General features: G+C 46.2%; 1 protein-coding gene across 1 annotated transcript; it reads left to right on the forward strand.

Annotated features, from left to right (window-relative positions):
* The first annotated feature begins 1,036 nt into the window (after positions 1-1,036).
* On the forward strand, positions 1,037-17,472 carry LOC135245238 (aftiphilin-like). The gene is made up of 11 exons (XM_064318155.1): positions 1,037-1,259; positions 6,340-7,715; positions 10,998-11,158; positions 11,443-11,569; positions 12,001-12,057; positions 12,151-12,270; positions 12,715-12,846; positions 13,838-14,057; positions 15,202-15,219; positions 15,809-15,911; positions 16,211-17,472. Exons 2-11 carry the CDS (start codon positions 6,378-6,380, stop codon positions 16,323-16,325), a joined length of 2,391 nt encoding a protein of 796 aa, XP_064174225.1. The 5' UTR covers positions 1,037-1,259; positions 6,340-6,377; the 3' UTR covers positions 16,326-17,472.
* Positions 17,473-18,220: the final 748 nt, after the last annotated feature.

Consider the following 18,220-nt stretch of genomic DNA (forward strand, 5'->3'; position numbering starts at 1 on the left):
GATAAATACCAATCTTGGTCTTAATTTTCTAACACAAGACATTTTATATATTTGTCAATTGAAGGATCATGGACATGAAGCTGGATTTAAAGAAAACAAACATCTGATTCATAGTGCAGAGCCCTTATGAGATAAAGGGTGCATTGTTTCTGTTATGGTCCAATTCTTTTGGAAAGAATCTTGTAAATGCAGGAAAATGTAAAAAAAACTTGTTAGGAATGTCAGAAACTTTCACTTTTATTGCTACCACAATGGGTTTTTTTTTTTCTTCTAGCCATAAATTAACTATCTCCACACTCTCATAGCTGTAGCTGTAGAACACCAAACTGTCTCTAACATTAGTACTGCAACCCAATTCCAAATGTGAGGCACGTGTGGACCACATATCAATGTAAGGAAGTTTGGAGTGAATCAGAGATAGCAGGACATGCACTGATAAGACCCTTTGTGTATAGTGTGACGTCTTATCATGCATTCCTTTAGGTCACTGCACTCTAAATGTATACATTTTTAGACCAAGATATAAGAAGAGAAATACTGGAGAAACAAAGTGCTGGACACCACATGCAAAGTCACTGTGACCCCTGCTGTAAAAAAACATAGATCAGTTCCAACCTGGGTAATGCTGGTCTATTTCTGGTACAACCTGGGAAGCACTAGTTTTATGCTGGTCAAGCTGGTAGAGGCTGGAAAGCCTCCCCAGAAGAGTCCAACTCCATATTAATGCCCATGATTTTGGAATGAGATGTTCAACAAGTACATTTGGGTGTGAATGTCAGGTGTCCACACACACACACACACACACACACATATATATATATAATTTATTATTATTATTATTATTATTTATTTTAATTTTTTCAGGTAACTCTTATGCTGCATTTTGTTTGAAAGTATAAAAACTAGCCAAAGTGTGTCTTTAGGCTAAGATACTGTACTTCCAGATCAAAATGAATAGTGCAACTATTTTGGTAAACTGTAAACAACAAACAACATGCTAATGATGCCGGAAGTGACGCTTTCATACGGTCCTGTGGTCCAGACACTCCTTTGGTTTGAAAGCCCTGCATGCTGGGTAAGGAGAACTGAAGGTCCGACGGAGGAAAGCACTACAAACGTACTCACACCGGCTGTTTTAACCTTCATCTACACTGAGCAAGCTAAATACGGAATTCCGTGCTCTGCTGCAGTCTGATAGCCAGTCTATTGGGAATGTAATCTGCATCCGCACCATGAGAATAAACCACCACGATTTGAAGGTAACGTTAACATTACGGCTGTAGGTTAATGTGTATCTCTTATATAAAAACAAGAAGGCTATCTAGGTAACTATATGGGTGTTGAGATTTATAAGCGTGTAAGTGTTACTGAGAGGGAGGGGGTCATAATATAATAGTTCGCTATTATGGTTGGCATTAGTAGCTAGTTGGATAGATATCCTTCCACGAAATCCGACCTGAATTGCTTCCCTCATTAAAAATGAAATGCTATGAATCCTAGGAAGCGATCTGGTTATATTTCCGTAGAGGCAGTGAATGTTTCAGCTTTGGGACATGGTGTGTCCATATGGTCTGAATCCCCCGGTATATTGTAGGTAGTTAGCTGGTTAACAGCTAACGTTAGCCAAGTACGTTAGCGTTATTTGTTATAGTCTATATTGCCCCTGATGCCCCTATATTGCCAGATGATGTATTCCAGCTCAAGCGAGGTTAAGGGTAGGGCCTATTTTAACTCGCAAAAGTACACACACAAAGTGTTTCTGTATTAATTAGCTGCTAGCTTGCTAGACTGGCAAGTCAAAGATGATCTGCCTTTTTTATCTTCAATTTAACTGCATTGTCGAACTGACACGCTTCAACTTCGTCTGTTTCTGTTATTGTGAATTATTTGATCGGGATAACAGTAACGTTAGTTAATAACTAGATAGCCAACTATCATCATTTAGCTCAGCTGACATGTCATGTTAGCTAGTAGTAGCATGTTACCAAGTAAACACGAAATTGCATCTAGTGTTATAGAGGATAACCCTAACGCTGGCTAACAAACCCCGTGTTCTATTGTCACCTTATTGATGCCCGCTGTCTTATTTAGCGAACATAATGGTACTGCTCTCTTTCGGCAGCATTTACTCCACTCTGGCTGTCAAGATTGTCCGTGGAGTACAGATGGCTAAAACATGGGTTCATGACGTCCTGGGTTCCAGGTTAAACTGTAGCTAATGGAGCAGGCTTTTTGCTTGTCATTCCGTTTGTCGTTCTAATCTAGCTGTTTTGATATTTATAGGGACAGAATATTTAGTATTAATATTTAATATGTCTATTCAGTTTATATATATATATATATATATATATATATATATATATATATATATATATATATATATAAATTGTTAATATTAAACTTATAAAACGTAGTATGCCAACATGGCAAGATAATGTTACATTGTAGCCTATTATTTATGGGAGAACTAAAATGTTTCTACTACTCCTTAGTACAGCCAAGATGTTCAGTTGGCCTTTTATTTTCCTTTCCTTTTTTTTTTTTTTTAGAAAAACAGGTACAGATTCTTGCATCAAGTGGCAGCTTTTTGAACTATCTCTCATTTTCAATGTTACAGTACTTGCATCAAGTGGCAGCTTTTTGAACTATACCTAATTTTCAATGTTGTAGGATAAGCTGAATATTGCATTTCTAAACTAGCCTTGGTAGGGGGAGGGGTCTACTTTTTCCTCTGTTTGCAACCAATTAGTGAATTGGCCAATCTTTTTAAAAAAATTTTTTATTTCAGATCAACAGCCAGGTTGACTTATAAGCGAATTTGCATAACTGCAGTACACATAAACTTGAGAACGCTTGAGGACATTTCATGCACCACAGACCGACCCTGTGTAGTAATGTAAAGCCCACTAAGGACCTATTATTTACTGCCTTTATCAAGCTTTAAATGGATGTCAAATTTCCCCCAGACACAAGGATAATCCTGTTGATAAAGACTTTAGAAAACCAGGGATTATATGTGCAGTCTTTTGCTGGTGGTGTATCTAGTAGTAGTAAGCAAAAACCCATCTTGTCTCATTAAATAGCTATATAATGAATGGAATCTGGAAATAGAGTGGTTGAGCTATTGTTGAGTATAGATTGCACACACTGCGCAGTAGTTATTTAGCAATAAGGCTAATGCTTCCCCAAATGGAATGTTGTGTACTCCGGGACGCTGCCAAATGCAGAACTCAAAAGCAAACATTACTCCTTATTAATATATGCAGGACTGATTAACTTTAAAAGCTTTGTGTGCACACTGAGATGTATTTGCATAATTGTCTTTCCTAATTGCAGTGTGCCCATGCAGGGGCTCACATCTGGACATGTCTGTGTGAGCGCAGAAACCAGTCTACACAGACTGCTCTTGTACATGGAAACCTGCAGCGACAGGGCCTGCATTGCATGCTGTGGTTTGCACCTCCGCCTATTTGGAGTGATGTTTATTAATGGCATCAATTTACTCTGACAGAAGGGATTGAATGCAAAACGTAATCCTCAAATTCTCTGTTCTGTCCCCGGTTTTGTTTGTGCAGATAATCGCATGGGCCTAATGGATTAGATTTGATTTTTTTGATTTTTTCTGTGCAGTTTGTTTGGGGGGGGGGGCCTCCAAGCATTCCACAGGGAAACCGGTGAACACAACAGATTTGATGGCATCATCCGGGATGATTATTAAAACGCTTCTCCGGTGTGTAGCTGCCACCCTGCAGGGTTTCAGCTAGCGGGTTTGTCTGCATTTCCCTGCGCCCCAGTGAAAATCCAGACGATCCGCCAACGTTCGCGATGCGTGACATGCACTTCACACAGTGACTGTGCAGCTCTGCTTTTGGGTTACAGGGTAAGAAGAGGCAACAAATGGCAAACCACGTTTCTAAACCACCATATTACTTGCACTGTAGAACATTAATTAACTGGGGCAGGAACCAACAGTTCTCTTTTATGGGCTTTTTTGAATTTGGCATATCTTAACTAATTGTACCTCCACGTGTTGTTTCAAAGGTACTCAGACATTTTACTGGTATATTCCTATGTTTGAAGGGTATCTGGATGTGATAGCCTTGTGTATCTGTGGATAGTCTAGGTTTTTTCATATGAGGACAGGACAGGAGAGTGATTTCCCAGATCTCCCCCCTGAGTAACTCTGACAAGTGTCAGGGGTTGAATTTGCTTCATTTAGCCAGACTGAACACCTGCTTCGTCAATGTCAGATTATATTAGGCTATATCTTTGACTTAAGCATTTATAATTCACTTATTGAATTACTGAAAGTTCCTGATAGAAGGTGTGTTTCTATAGCTAATTTTTACTGTCCTCCCATTGACATTCAGTTAAAATTGTGGATTTATAGCCGTGGTTCATATGGCTTTAAATTTTATTTTACTACACCAAATGCCCTTAATAACCCTGGGAAGAAATTGACCTTCCGTGAGTTGTCTTTTTTTGCATTGGTGGTGTGAATCCAGCTCCAGCTGTGCTGAGCAGGGGACAGGCTGCAGATGTGTTTATCAGCCGCGGTAGAGAGAGCGGTTGCGCTTGCCGTGGTCCTGTCCTGACACAGCATCAGTCACCTCTCAGGCTCCACCCCCCCTGCTGCCAGATTCCTTCCACTACACTGGTGGATCACCCCTGAAGCCGTAGGCACTGAGGTCATAAGAGACCTTTATATGCAAAGCGTAGATACTCATTCTATCGACCCACCAGATGCCCTGTTTTTTATTCTTAACACTGAACGTTCTGCTTCCCTACCGTTCACACCTGAGCACTCCAGTCTGATACATCTTTAGAATATTTGTTTAGGGGCCTGCTGTGCTGTTTCTGTGCTGTCATTTAGCACCGGTACCTCCTGTGTGAGTGAAGGAGGATTGGAGAAGCGCAGGAGCTGTCCATCTGTAACTGGTGGCTCTTTAGTGAGTCCGACGGTGAGACCTGCTTGAACAGTAAACCTGATGGCACCGGTTTGGAGAACGTTGTAAGAGAAGCGGGCCAATGGCACAAACTGTACTGAAAGGAATTTGGCATCCTGTTTACGGTGAAACGAGGCTTGGCATCTGTTTGCTGTTGAACCGCGATTGGCCTGATGGGATGTGCAAATGGCACCCCACACAGACGGACATAAAATGGCCTATCTCTGTGGCTGTAGCCGTGTGGATTCAGATCGACAGTGCTGCAGTCGTCCACAGCACAGCTGGTCAAGAGGAGTAAGGAGGCCGTGAATATGACCTTGGAGCTTCTCCTTAAGGGGGAAATACTCATTTAGTATGTAAGCATCAGCTTAATGGATCAAAGCCATTTGAGGCGCTGTTAGCAAATGGCTCTATGTCAACATTCCCAAGCTGCTTTTATTTTTCCCTCCTGATTTGCAGCTGAAACCCTTCCTGTCAGAGCAGCCTTGGCAGAGGAAGGCTATCGTAGCGCTGGGCCGTCTGAACATAACAGTAAAAAAATTCCTGCATTTCTGGAGAGAGGGAAGGTCAATAATGCCCCCTCATATATATTCATTTATCTGCTTCAAGATAGGCCTAATATGGGATAAAGTAACCTGGAGATTTAATCAGAATATGTGCAGACTCTTTTCTTATTGTGCTGTGTGAGCTGGATCTGGTTTTTAATTTCTAGTTACTCTACGCTGGTGTGCATAGAGTATGCTCTAAGTCATGTGACCAGCAACAGCATGAGAACACAGATGCACTTCCTGTGTTTAATGTGTTAGGCTAACACTAATAGTGCTTTCCTTGCGGTGTTCATAAGAAAGGAAGTGGATTTCAAAGGGAAATTAGACCAGGGAGCAGATTTGGTTAATTTATGAGAACGTACAGGTTGCCCCGCAAGTGTGTCTCAATATCTGCACACTATAGGCCTACATTTCACATGGCTGTAAATTTGGATTATTTCTTAATTTGCCGTCCAGTAGCGAGCTCATTATAAAAAAATAAGCCTGGCTGTGACTTAAATTTTAAGTATTTCATTTTTAGAATTCCTTCTGTGATCCTCAAATATTTCTGAATCACTGCCATGATTTTTGCTCAGTATTGCTTGCATCACAGAAATGTGCATAGTGTACAGGGATAATCCTGCTTAGAGGAGGCGAGTGTGTGAGTTTCTTTTGTCTTGGGAGCGCTGATGTAATCCTGTAGGCATTAAGAGCTTGCTACTGTATGGACCATGTTTTAATGCTGTAGCTAATAAGTTCTTGCCTGAAGTGCAGCTTAAGCAGGTGTGTGTTAGCGTACTGTGAGTGTTAGCGATGGGTGTCCCTCAGTCTGCCCAAATCCACACTGACCTCTGCTGTCCCCGCAGGAGTGTGCGTGAGCCCCCGGGGTGACCGAGGCGGGACCATGGAGCCGGACGTCATACGCATGTACTCCTCGTCCCCGCCCCCCCTGGACGACGCGCCCGAGGAGGAGGACGAGGAATTCGGGGACTTCGGCGGCTTCTCGGGGGTGGCCTCCAGCGTCAGCTTCGGCGAGTTCGACTCCCCCAAAGGCTTCGGCCAGCCCCGCGCCGCGGACACGTCGCCCCCCGGCCGCTCGGGCGGGACGGTCGCGGCCGGCTTCGCCCCGGGGGGTCCTGGCCGGGGCCCTGGTGCGGCCCAGCTGCGGTCCGACCCCCGTGAACCCCGCGACCCCGGCTGCAGCCACGCCTCCCCGCTGCCTGACAGGATGTTCGGCAGCGAGGCTGTCCGAAAGCCCGCCCCCGGGGCCCAGACGGCCAGTGGCGGGCGAGCTGAGAGCCGCGCCCGCGACTGCAACCGGGACGTCCCGGCCGCGGAGGGTTTTAACAATGGCTTTGGGCCGTTTGACGCGGAGGAAGCCCCTGTCGTCAGACCCAAAAAGAGAGGGCCGGCTGCTAAGCCCACGCCGGACTGCTGCGGGCACAGGCCTGTGACCAGCTCCACCCCAGCGGGCCCACCGCGAATCACCCCGACCGTGGCGCCGCTAGCAGGCCTGAATGACAGAGAATGGGGCGAGTCTGAGCGTGGCAACCCTGAGCCCAGGACCGAACTTCCGAGCGCTCTGCGGGAACAAAGCCCAGCCAGTCTGAACGGAGCGGAGGAAGGGGGGGCAGAGGTAGGGGGGGCAGAGGACGAGTGTGCCGTCGGCCCGGGGACCGTCAGCGCATCTGTCAGCGATGACTTCGCGTCCTTCTGTCAGGCGGTGTCGCCGGACGGGCTGGAGGACTTCGGGGACTTCAACGCCACGGGCTTCGCTGCCTCGCCCTTCCTCGAAGGGGAGGAGCCGCCCGCCGATCGCACCAATGACGAGGGGAGCTCCGGGGACTTTGGCCAGACTGAGACACTGGACAGGGTCGCTGATTTGGCCGCCAGGCCCACCACAGAATCCACCGAGGAGGGGGAGTTTGGCAGGTCAGAAGACGGCGAGAGCGTAAAAAAGGAGGGGGAGGACGACCAGGGGGAGTTTGCGGGCTTTCCTGGCAGCGACAGCTTCGCCGACTTCAGCTCGGCGCCCACGGGGGCGGAGCCGGACAGCCCCGCGGGGTGGAGCGCGTTCGAGCAGCCGGAGGACGCCGCCCCGGCGGGGGGGAGTTCCTGGGCCGCGTTCCAGGCGGAGCAAGGCGCCGTGCTCGGGGGCGAGAATGAGGAGACGAGCTGGGATGATGCCGCCACAGCGCCCCCGTCTGGCTGCCCCCGGACCTGCAGGAGGGACAGCTTGTCGGTAAGTATCTGGCAAAACTTGTTGTAATTCTTCATGTCTCTGTTTTTGTAAAGGTTTTGTGTCAGAATCTGGGAGATGTGGGGGCATGAAGCATGCACACAAGCAGCACAAATAATGCGATGTGTGTCTCTTTAAAGAGAGGCCTGGTCATTCAGCCAGCTGGTTGAAGTCAATATTGAGGGATGCTGTGTGGAATCTGTCTTGATTCGTCAGCTAAAGAGGACACGCCTGGCTCTGTGTGGTCCTACCTCCCGGGACACTACACACCCTGAGTGTGCAGGAGTGTAGCAGCCTGATTGGACCAATTAGAGTGGTTTCCCTTCCCCTTATTTTAATTCTTTTTCTCCACACTTTTTCTCCTAATTTGTAAAGCCCAGCCATTCACTGGCCATTGCTGAGTCCATCATAAATATAGGAGAGTTCAGACAGGCACATGTGCAATGTCAACCCGTTGATTTTCTCACTGCAGTCCAGTCCCAGTCGAGTTGAGCTTGCACAAACATGCTTTTTGTGCAGCTTGGGCAAGCCGTCCTTGGGCGCCTGTTTGACCAGCAGGGGTCGCTGTTGAGCAGTGAGGTGCAGTGGTTGAGACTGCCTGGTCCCTCTCCAGCCAGCGCAGGCTGTAACTCATCCCATGTGGGAAAGCTTCTCTTGCCTCTCTGCTCCACTGCTGACGGAGTTTAAATCAAAGGGACTGCGCCAAACGCAGACACCGCGGGGAACCTGCAGAAGCGGTGGAGAAAAGAGAGAGAGAGAGAGAGAGGGAGGAGCTGCAGCTTCAGCGCAGATTGAGAGCGGCTGTCCTTTCAGCCTGCGGAGCTGATGATCCTGGTTTGGAGTGTCTGTGGCAGGGCGCAGCAGGGGCGTCCGGAGACCACGCTCACTGCATCTGCGTCTGTGTAACCAGCAGAATAATCTGCGCCTGTGTCTGTGGTCAGAAGATAGAAATACTTTCTAGCCTTATCTACATTGCCATTATAATTCTTGTGCTGTCAAAGCACCTAACTTGTGATTCTGCAAACTCTCATTAATAATGAAGTATAATAGCAGATCAGCACCCACTGCAGGAGCTGTGGGATCAGGCAGCTGAGTCACATCTCTACCAGCCGCTACCATGATTTCACCTTCTTTGCAGAGTCCATTACATAGACAGGAAAAAACAGTATTGGACTGTTTCTAGCTTGCTGACAGGTCACTATTAACTAGATAGTCAAGCAAGCAAACAAGCTAGCTGCTACTTTCCCCTCTAGTTTTATAGTGTTCCTCACATGTATTCCCTCACACAAATTAGGCTATATTCATATTGGATGTGCGTGGTTCAACACAGGTAACTGAAATTTGGACAGCACTGGTGACTGGTGGCACAAAGCTCTGGTGATTTTTATTTTTGGTACCAATAAAATAGCCACGGGCATATGGGTGTAATTAAGCTGGCAGACTCTAACAGTAGCGTTGTCCCTCTGTTCCTGTGTGTTACTCTGCTGCTGGACCATTCCTTGCCCATACTGTGCTCTTAAATCTGCTCTCCCCCCTCGGCTGCTTTCCTAACTGTCAAAGGAAGGAGCTTAAAAGTCATTTAGGACATAGTTATTGTAATAGTGATCACCACTAGTAAATCGTTTTTATTTTATCACTAGATATTCCTGGTATACATGTATGAGTTTTGGCTTTGGTTTCCTGTAGTCAGCAGTGGTGAATATGTGTGAAAGTGTGAAAGTGCTTCAGCTCTCGGATGAATGCCCTCTGGCAGTGGGTTGGGGCATTAACCCTTTGTAGGTTTTTTGTAATGCTTTTTCTCCCCCAAACAGTCTGTGTTCTACAAACTCCACTGTTTTCAGTTACCAGTAGTAATTTGTTACATCAGCATTCAGTTTTTCAGTTAGGAACATTCTAGAAGTGGTTGTGACATCAGCATGAGAATTTTCAGTTAAGAACATTCTCTTAACATTATTTGTGGTCTTACACCTTAAAGGGTTAACACAGATAAATGGCCTGTGGCAGTAGCCTGGGGCATTCACACAGATGTATTAGGCTATTGGAAGAAAAAGGAACATTTCACAGGAGCTTAAGTGCGGTGGAAAAAAAGATGAAAGAAGTGTGTACAATGGCAGTCTGGAGGGGGTTGGGGAGACCCTGATGAGAACTGACAACCTGCCGAGCGCTTTGCATTGTGGGAAAATCACCCTCCTCCCAGCATAAGTGCTGTCCCATCCCCCATCTTCCCACTTTGTTCTCCTCGGTTAGAAAGATCCACCGTGCCCTGTTCAGAGTCTCTCCCCTCTGCTTGTAAGTGGTGAGCGTTTTGGTGCTGACAGCTGCTGTGTGTTACCCAGGTGTGGACTCCACACTGGTGGCGGGGGTGAGGTCCCCTTTCCGCATAAAGTGCTTTCATGTCATCAGATGAAAGGCTGTATGCAAATGCAAATCATTTACATTGTTATTACCTTATTTATTTAATCTAGGCTCATCGTGACCGTGGGGCCCATCCACACACTAGAACAGAGCCTTTACAGATACCAGACCGTGGGGCCCATCCACACACTGGAACAGTGCCTTAACAGATACCAGACCGTGGGGCCCATCCACACACTGGAACAGTGCCTTTACAGATAACAGACCGTGGGGCCCATCCACACACTAGAACAGAGCCTTTACAGATACCAGACCGTGGGGCCCATCCACACACTGGAACAGTGCCTTAACAGATACCAGACCGTGGGGCCCATCCACACACTGGAACAGTGCCTTATAGGATACCAGACCGTGGGGCCCATCCACACACTGAACAGAGCCTTTACAGATACCAGACCGTGGGGCCCATCCACACACTGGAACAGGCCTTTACAGATACCAGACCGTGGGGGAGGGGGGGGGGGAGGGGCCCATCCACACACTGGAACAGTGCCTTAACAGATACCAGACCGTGGGGCCCATCCACACACTGGAACAGTGCCTTAACAGATACCAGACCGTGGGGCCCATCCACACACTGGAACAGTGCCTTAACAGATACCAGACCGTGGGGCCCATCCACACACTGGAACAGAGCCTTTACAGATACCAGACCGTGGGGCCCATCCACACACTGGAACAGTGCCTTAACAGATACCAGACCGTGGGGCCCATCCACACACTGGAACAGTGCCTTAACAGATACCAGACCGTGGGGCCCATCCACACACTGGAACAGTGCCTTAACAGGATGAGCCACCCAACAGCCCTGTACAGCCGTGAGTCTGTTGTATGTGCCCCTCCCCCACTCGCTGCTGTTTGTGCCCCCAGGCGTCTCTGGTCAGCCGGTTGGAGAGGCTCTTCAGGGTCAGCTTTCCCGCGGTGGGGGATCCCGAGGCGGGAGGAGAGGTCCCCTCCCTCAAGGCCCTGCTGGAGCCCCCTGACGGACGGCTGGAGCCAGGGGAAGAGAGAAGCTCCGCCTCCCACAGCACGTGAGATCCCCAGTTCCTGCTCCACACCCATGGCGCACACTAACGTCCACACGAACCAGAATCTTACAGCCGCTGCCGTACGGTTTTCTTCTTAAGACATCTCCGCTACCGGCCATGTTTATACATGTTTACTGTAGCTCACGTGCCAGAAATCTGGCTTTTTTGGGAGGGTTGGGTCCGAGCGTCACGTGACGCTGCGTGCCAGTTGCGCTTTGTCAGACTGAGAAGGCCCAGTCACGTGACCGCGATGCGTGATGTCATCGCCCCCTCTGTGTGCCCTGCAGGGGGCCGCGGGACGTGTGGTGGCGGCTGCAGGACATCCACGACGCCTTCGGCCTGCGCTACCAGTGGGGCGGCTCCCATAGCAACCGGGCGCTGCTCTGCTCCCTGGGCATCGACAACCGCAGCACCGTGAGCGCAGCCCCTCCCCCGCCCCAGACCGCACCACTCTCAGTGCATCCGTGTCTTCAGATGGTTTCATGCCATTAGCATATTACCCCTGATTCGCTAGCTCTCTTTTAATAATAAAACAAATCAATTCAGGCAGGCGAGATTAATCTAGAGCTGTGTGATTGGAAAAATGAGTTTTCTTAGCCAGAGCAGAAGAACATTGTGACAAATGATTTGTTTAAAAGTGCTTTTGTTTAAACCAGGCCTCCCAGAACTGTGTTAATAGTGGGAATTAAATCTGTGGAATTGCCACATCAAGTGGTGACTCTGCTTCATTAATCCTTTCTCAGGCACAAGTCCTGTTTTTTCCTAAACCTTGTGTAAGACTGTAAGAGAGCTGAGGGTTAGGCAGTGGAAGTGAGGGCTAACGCTGCTCTGCTCTGCCCCCACAGCTGTTTACAGGCCAGAAGAAACAGCCTGTGATCGTGCCCGCGTACGCTGCCAGCCTGGTAAGTGCCCACGTACTCTGCCAGCCTGGGTCCAGTCTGTGCTCACACGCGCGTGATTGGGCCTTGACCACTGCTCTACCCCTTGGTCTTCAGGGTATGCTGGAGCCCACCAAAGACCCCGCGAGCCCCCTTTCAGCGGCAGAAAAGACAGCGTCTATAGCACAAGCACCTTCCACCTCTCTGGAAATGAGCACTTCACCAGATTCCACTCAGGTACGTGTGGACACTTCCCTAACACTTTCCCCTCCTACGCCTGTGTGTGGCACTCGCTGAATATAGCTACTAGGGCTCTTACAGTCTTTCAGAAAAATAAAATCAAGGATGTGAAAGTTCTTGAAAATTATCATTTTAACAAGGTCTATTCACTTGCTTGATTCTTCTGTTGAGAGGGATTTTAGTGATCTTCAAGTCCAGCATTCTTTATAGACATTTTCCTATTGCTATTGGCAGTGGATGGGGTTGGATTGGGGTTCAGCTACCTGACCCTGGAACAACATTGGGTTAAATGGAGGCTGATATGCTCTAATGGTAGTCCCCTGATACAGCCTCCTGTAGTGTGTTCACAGGTCTCTAAATTAGAGAGGACTTGAATTGGTAACGGTTGGCAGTTCCCCTCAGATACGGAATGACCCGTGTTGTTGCTGTTTGGCCCAGCAGGAGGCGCTCTTACCCATCCAGTTTGACTGGAGCAGCAGTGGCCTTACTAACCCTCTGGATGGTACGTCCCTCCGCCGTGCCGCGAGCTCCAGGGCTGCCAATAGGAACGCTCGTCACTACAGACAGAGCTCTCTCTCCTGACCAATCCCGTCTCTGCTCTCTCTGCCATGGAAACCCAGGCTCTCTGTCTGTCCGTCCGTCCGTTTTAACGGTGTCACATTACCGTCCGTCGCCATGTCTGCTACCTCATCGGCATATGAAGGGGTGTGGCTTGGGTCTGTCGAGTGCCAGTCTCCATCTCGGATACAAAAGCCCAAACACACAAAGCATTGCATTTACGCTATTTAGTTTGTCAACATGACGGACCAAAAATGTATTTTAAATACAGGTCATGCATGAAAGAGGTGGAAAGTTTGAGTTGCTAATAGTGACAAGGAACAGTTAATTTGAGGAGTCTTAAATGATCTCCACACCAGTTTTTGCACAGTTTCTGTAGCCATGTTGTATGATAAACATAACCTAGAGCTTTTCAGGGAAATGAATCAGAACCAATGTAAACAATAGCACTCCATGTTATTGGTCTGGTTTCTGATATATAAAGGAAGCCGTTTGTATGGAGGTCTAATACGCTGGAAGTGTTTTTCAGACTGAAAGCCTGGGTTCCCTTGCTGTTGTGCTGTGTGTTAAAACTACTATCTTTTGTTCTATGACAGTCCACTCTGTACATTTTCTTTATTTAATATTAAAGGGGAACAATATTTAATGATCAAACCTGTTTCTTACCATCTACTGTAAATAAAGCATTCAAAAAATAACATTCTCAGTATTACAGGAATTTTCATTTTGAAATAATTGTTAAATTATTATTTCCCTTTAATAACATTAACCTAATCATGGAAATGCTTTAGAAAAGAAAAAAAAACTTGATTGCAATAAATATAACTCTTGTAAACACAAGACTCACATTTATCCTTTGTACCTATATGAATAAACCGATGGTAACACATAAATGTGTTTGTCCAAGTAGTATTGCTACTTTTGCTTTCATTTGCCTTTGCCAACAACTACACGGGCTAACAGTCACATTGACTTCTTGATTTTCCTCACTTGCGTGTCCTAATTGTATTTACTGTTCACCTCTTTCTTCCTGTACTCATGTGGAGCTTGCGTGTATAAATCTGGCTTCACTCTCCCTGCTTTCCTGCACCTCTCTCTCTCTCGCCCGGCCCTGTCTTCTGGCTGGGCCCTTCAGTCTCAAGCTAGAGGAGGTTCCTCTCTGCTTCACCTCAAGCTTTTTGGGGCTGCGGAAGTTTCTAGCTGTAGAAGCGCCTCCTCGCTCCCAGGTCAGCAGGCACTGCTCTTTGCAATGAACCCTTTTAAGATCCCAAATATGTGATTAGAATGTGCTTAACTGAACATTCTGTTGCTGATGTAACAATCACTGCTGGCAATTGTAAGCATTGGAGTTCTAGAACAATGAATTATTTTGAAAAAATATTTTTTTAAAAACTCACTCTTCAAAGGGTTAATCACAAGCAAAGCTGTCTGTGGTAGGCGGAGCCCTGGAGATTCCCCTCCCATTGGGTGTGCATATAGCTTCCCCAAGACACAGTGCTGCCCCCTCATCCCATCAGGCTGTGCAGGTTTAAGCAGGAAAAGGCCCGTTAAAAGATCCCCTCGTCTCTCGTCCACCCTGCCCTAAAAGAGTTTGTCATTCAGTGCCCATAGCTGACGGCTTTCGTTTTAGTCTTGGAGAAGCCACGTGATTCTCTTGGTGACGTCTGTAGCTCGTCTGTTGTGTTTTCCATTCACTAACACGTGGACTGGGTCTTAGACAAGATTAGGTAATCTTAAGTATTATTGTGAGTTGCTCTCTGTGTACCCCTCACCCATAAAGGATGCTCCAAATTTCCAATCAGTAACTGTTTTAGAAAAGCAGGAGGGAAAACTGTTCTTCTGTGCAGTAAACCTGCTGACTCATGAAAGTAGAGTTCCTCCAGTTAAGGTTTAGCACATTTAAAGCCTAAATTCACATCTGTTGCATGTGTCAATCAACTTTTTAGCCTAACCTCAAATGGAAGATAATCCAACCGATCGGGTTCCAGCTCACAGCCACTGCTCAGAACGTGAATGTTATAACGTCATATAATGCAGAGCAAGCATTCAGCAGAACAGAACTGTATGCTCTCAGATTCAAAAAATTACATTTGCATGTATCGTTTAACCATTTGAACCTAAGAAAAATCCTATTTATGGAGGATATATTTAGCAAACATCTTGGCTGGTTTATTATCTCATGTCTCAGTAACATAATATTTTTATGCACACGTGACCATTTTTGGCCAAACTGTAAATTGCTGCTAGGTATAAAATGAAACTCAACAAAAAAAAAGGTTTTCAGCATACAAAACTATTGGGTCCAAGGGGATCTCTTCAAATTTACTGCTCTGAAAACTTTCTATCTTGATTGTCTCTCTACTGTGGAAGTACACCACCTCACCTCTTGTAAGTATTTCTTTTCTTTCTTCTAGCAATGATTTTCTTTCTGTTCTTTACTCATTTCTTTTGAGTAGCTGTTCCTCCTGCATGTGTATACGAGTTGTTTTCTGTGTATGATGTCCTTTACAGTGGACGGACATATTACCTGCTCAGATAACAGAAATGTGTTCTGTGTGGCCTAAAACCTTGATTTGTGCTTGCTTGGTTATTTGAAAGAGTGATGGGTAGGCATTAGAGGGGAGTGGCATTAGGGGGGAGTGGCGTTTGAGGGGTGGGGCATTAGAGGAGATTGGCAATAAGGGGGAGTGCCGTTAGGGGGGAGTGGCATTAGGGGAGATTGGCGTTTGAGGGGAGTGACATTAGGGGAGATTGGCGTTTGAGGGGAGTGACATTAGGGGAGATTGGCATTTGAGGGGAGTGGCATTAGGGGAGATTGGCATTAAGGGGGAGTGGCATTAGAGGGGAGAGAGGAGTCGTGTTTAAGGAGAGTGGCATTAGGGGAGATTGGCGTTAGAGGGGATTAGCGTTTAAGGGGAGTGGCGTTAGAGGGTTGTCATAGCAGCCGGGCTGAGTCTGTGTCTCTATACTTGTGAAGGCAAGCTAACCACAGCCAAGCTGGAGACCAGCAACACCAGCAGCCTGCCTGACTCCTTCGCCCACCCCATCTCTGCTGTGGGGAAGACCTGCAGCTCTTCCAGGTCAGCAAATACACACGCACACACAGACACACACGCACCGGCACACACACATTGTTTCTTGTGGACATGTTTCAGACAGATTGCTCTAAGGTGTTTGCACGCTGTAGGTAGAATTTACTAAATGTGTAGCTGTTCTCTAGAATGTTTATGCGGTAAGATTGCATGAGTCTTGTAGCAGATGTGAGGTGTGCGTTTTTTATGGAAGGGACCCCTGAGGCAGATGTTGTGATTACAGGAGTATAGCACTGTGACAGGTTTGTGGCTGACGGTTGTGTCCCTCTGGTCTCTGACGGCAACAGGGAACACAGACAGGAGGGGGCCCTGAGCGAGGAGGCAGCCAGGGTGATGGCAGCCCTGCCTGACCTGTCCTTCATGCTGGCCAGAGTGGTGATGTTTCCGGTGGCTGTCACCTGAACCAGCCTACCCACACCTGCCTAATCCCGCCCTCACCTGAATGAGCTCGCCTACACCTGCCTGAGCCGGCCCACACCTGCCTGAGCCCGCCCCCTTTGTTTTGGGGTTGTTCCTGTCAATATGCACTTATTTTGTTTTTCATTTTTGCTCCCTTTTCTTCTCACACTCCTCTTCCGTTTTTTTAAAAGTATTTTAAAAGCTGCATTTTTCTTCTGAATATGTACTGCGTCTATATCCACAAACAAGCTCTATTTTGTATAAGTATGATAACAAGTACGAAAAATAAAAAATGTTTATTTATATACAGAATAGCTAGATAAATCTTTGTTCAATTTGTAAAAAAGCAGGAAGCACTTGGATTATTTTGTAATACTATTTAACTGGCTGGGTGTAAATATTTTTCTTTTGCAAGATATCGCTGGTTGAAGACTTGCAAGGCAAGAATGAAGTGAATATGAAAGTACATAATACAACTTGAAATGGCACTACCTGTAAAATCCAGCGCTATTTTTTTTTATAATTGTAGTTATTGCCACCTTATTTTTTGGTTTTACAGTATGTAGATTTTATCCTAAATTCTTTCAGATAGACTCTCCTATGAGCCCCTGTCCTATTTTTGTGTGTGTGTGTCTGTTGTCATTTTAATATAGAAGCATTATGAAAAACTGTGAATATGATTAAGTACAGGTGTCTGTTTTTGTGTTTTGTTCAGTATTTTGTGGGATGTTTTAATATTGTTAAAACCACTGGGTTAAAGCGGCAAAATGCAATTTGCTAAGATACAGATAATCTTCTCTCCTCGGAAGGAATGAGGGACCAATGCCCATTTGGCTGGGCTTGTGAATTATTGCTGCTACTTCATTTTGATTTTGTCACTGAGTTTTTCTTTCACCTCTTCTCTCTTACCGCTGCATACCATTTTAAAGGCGGATTTTGCACATTGTAAAGACATGAATGTAATCCTACTTAGCTGTGGTTTCAGACTGTATACAGTAATGCTATGGAGTTTAAAATGTGTGGGGAAATTCCTGTGAAAGGACATTGTTCTCCCGCTGGGCATTTTAAAAATGAAAGTATACACCCTGTTTCATACTTTAGTGTGTCTATTTTCTTTTAGCGTATATGAAAATAAAATAATTTAAGAAAACACGTGTTGCTGTTTTTTTCCCCTTTGTGATGTGCCAGTTAGCGGACGATCACGTGCTGCAGATATTCATACACTATATGACCAACAGTGTCTGGACACACCTTGGTTTGAAGTTTTTCATGGTTTGGACTGGACCCCTTAGACAATGACATTATAGATGATTCTGTGCTTCCCTGACATTTTGGGGAAGGCCCTTTTCAGCATGAAAATGCTCCCGAGCACGCAGCAAGGTCCACATAGAAATGGTATTGTCAAGAACTGTGTGAAAGAACTTGACTGGCCTGCACAGAGCCCTGACCTCAACCCCATCTAACACCTTAGGGATCAGTTGGAAAGACAACTGTAGGCCAGCTCTAGTTGCCCAATATCTGCCCGACCTCACTAATGCTCTTCTGGCGGAATGGAAGCCAATCCCTGTGACAATGCTCCAACATATAGTATAAAGCCTTCCCAGAAGAGTGCAGGTTATTATAGCAGCAAAGGGTGGGCCAACTCCATACTCCATTAATCAAACTCTGTTGTCAAGTCCTGGTGACTTAAATCTTGGAAACCATCAGGAATGGTTTTAAAGCACTTATGTGTAGTTATTGAAATGCACTAATCTGTTCTTTTAAAGTAAAGTCCCAACAATAGGTCAAGCTCATAAGGAGAAAAAATATTTTGTGTGACCTATATTTATTTTCAAAAAACAATCTATCCAGCACAGGACAAACGTAATATTAAAATTCGTTATGTACTAATGCAAGAC

Source organism: Anguilla rostrata, chromosome 18 (assembly GCF_018555375.3).
Source record: "Anguilla rostrata isolate EN2019 chromosome 18, ASM1855537v3, whole genome shotgun sequence".
NCBI classification, from domain to species: domain Eukaryota; kingdom Metazoa; phylum Chordata; class Actinopteri; order Anguilliformes; family Anguillidae; genus Anguilla; species Anguilla rostrata.

Excerpts from the sequence above, each read along its gene's own strand:
- LOC135245238 (XM_064318155.1), top strand. The coding sequence starts at position 6,378 with ATGGAGCCGGACGTCATACGCATGTACTCCTCGTCCCCGCCCCCCCTG. Across the intron at positions 7,716-10,997 it reads GCAGGAGGGACAGCTTGTCG|GCGTCTCTGGTCAGCCGGTT; the intron begins GTAAGTATCTGG and ends TTGTGCCCCCAG. Across the intron at positions 12,847-13,837 it reads GTCACTACAGACAGAGCTCT|TATTTACTGTTCACCTCTTT; the intron begins CTCTCCTGACCA and ends GTGTCCTAATTG.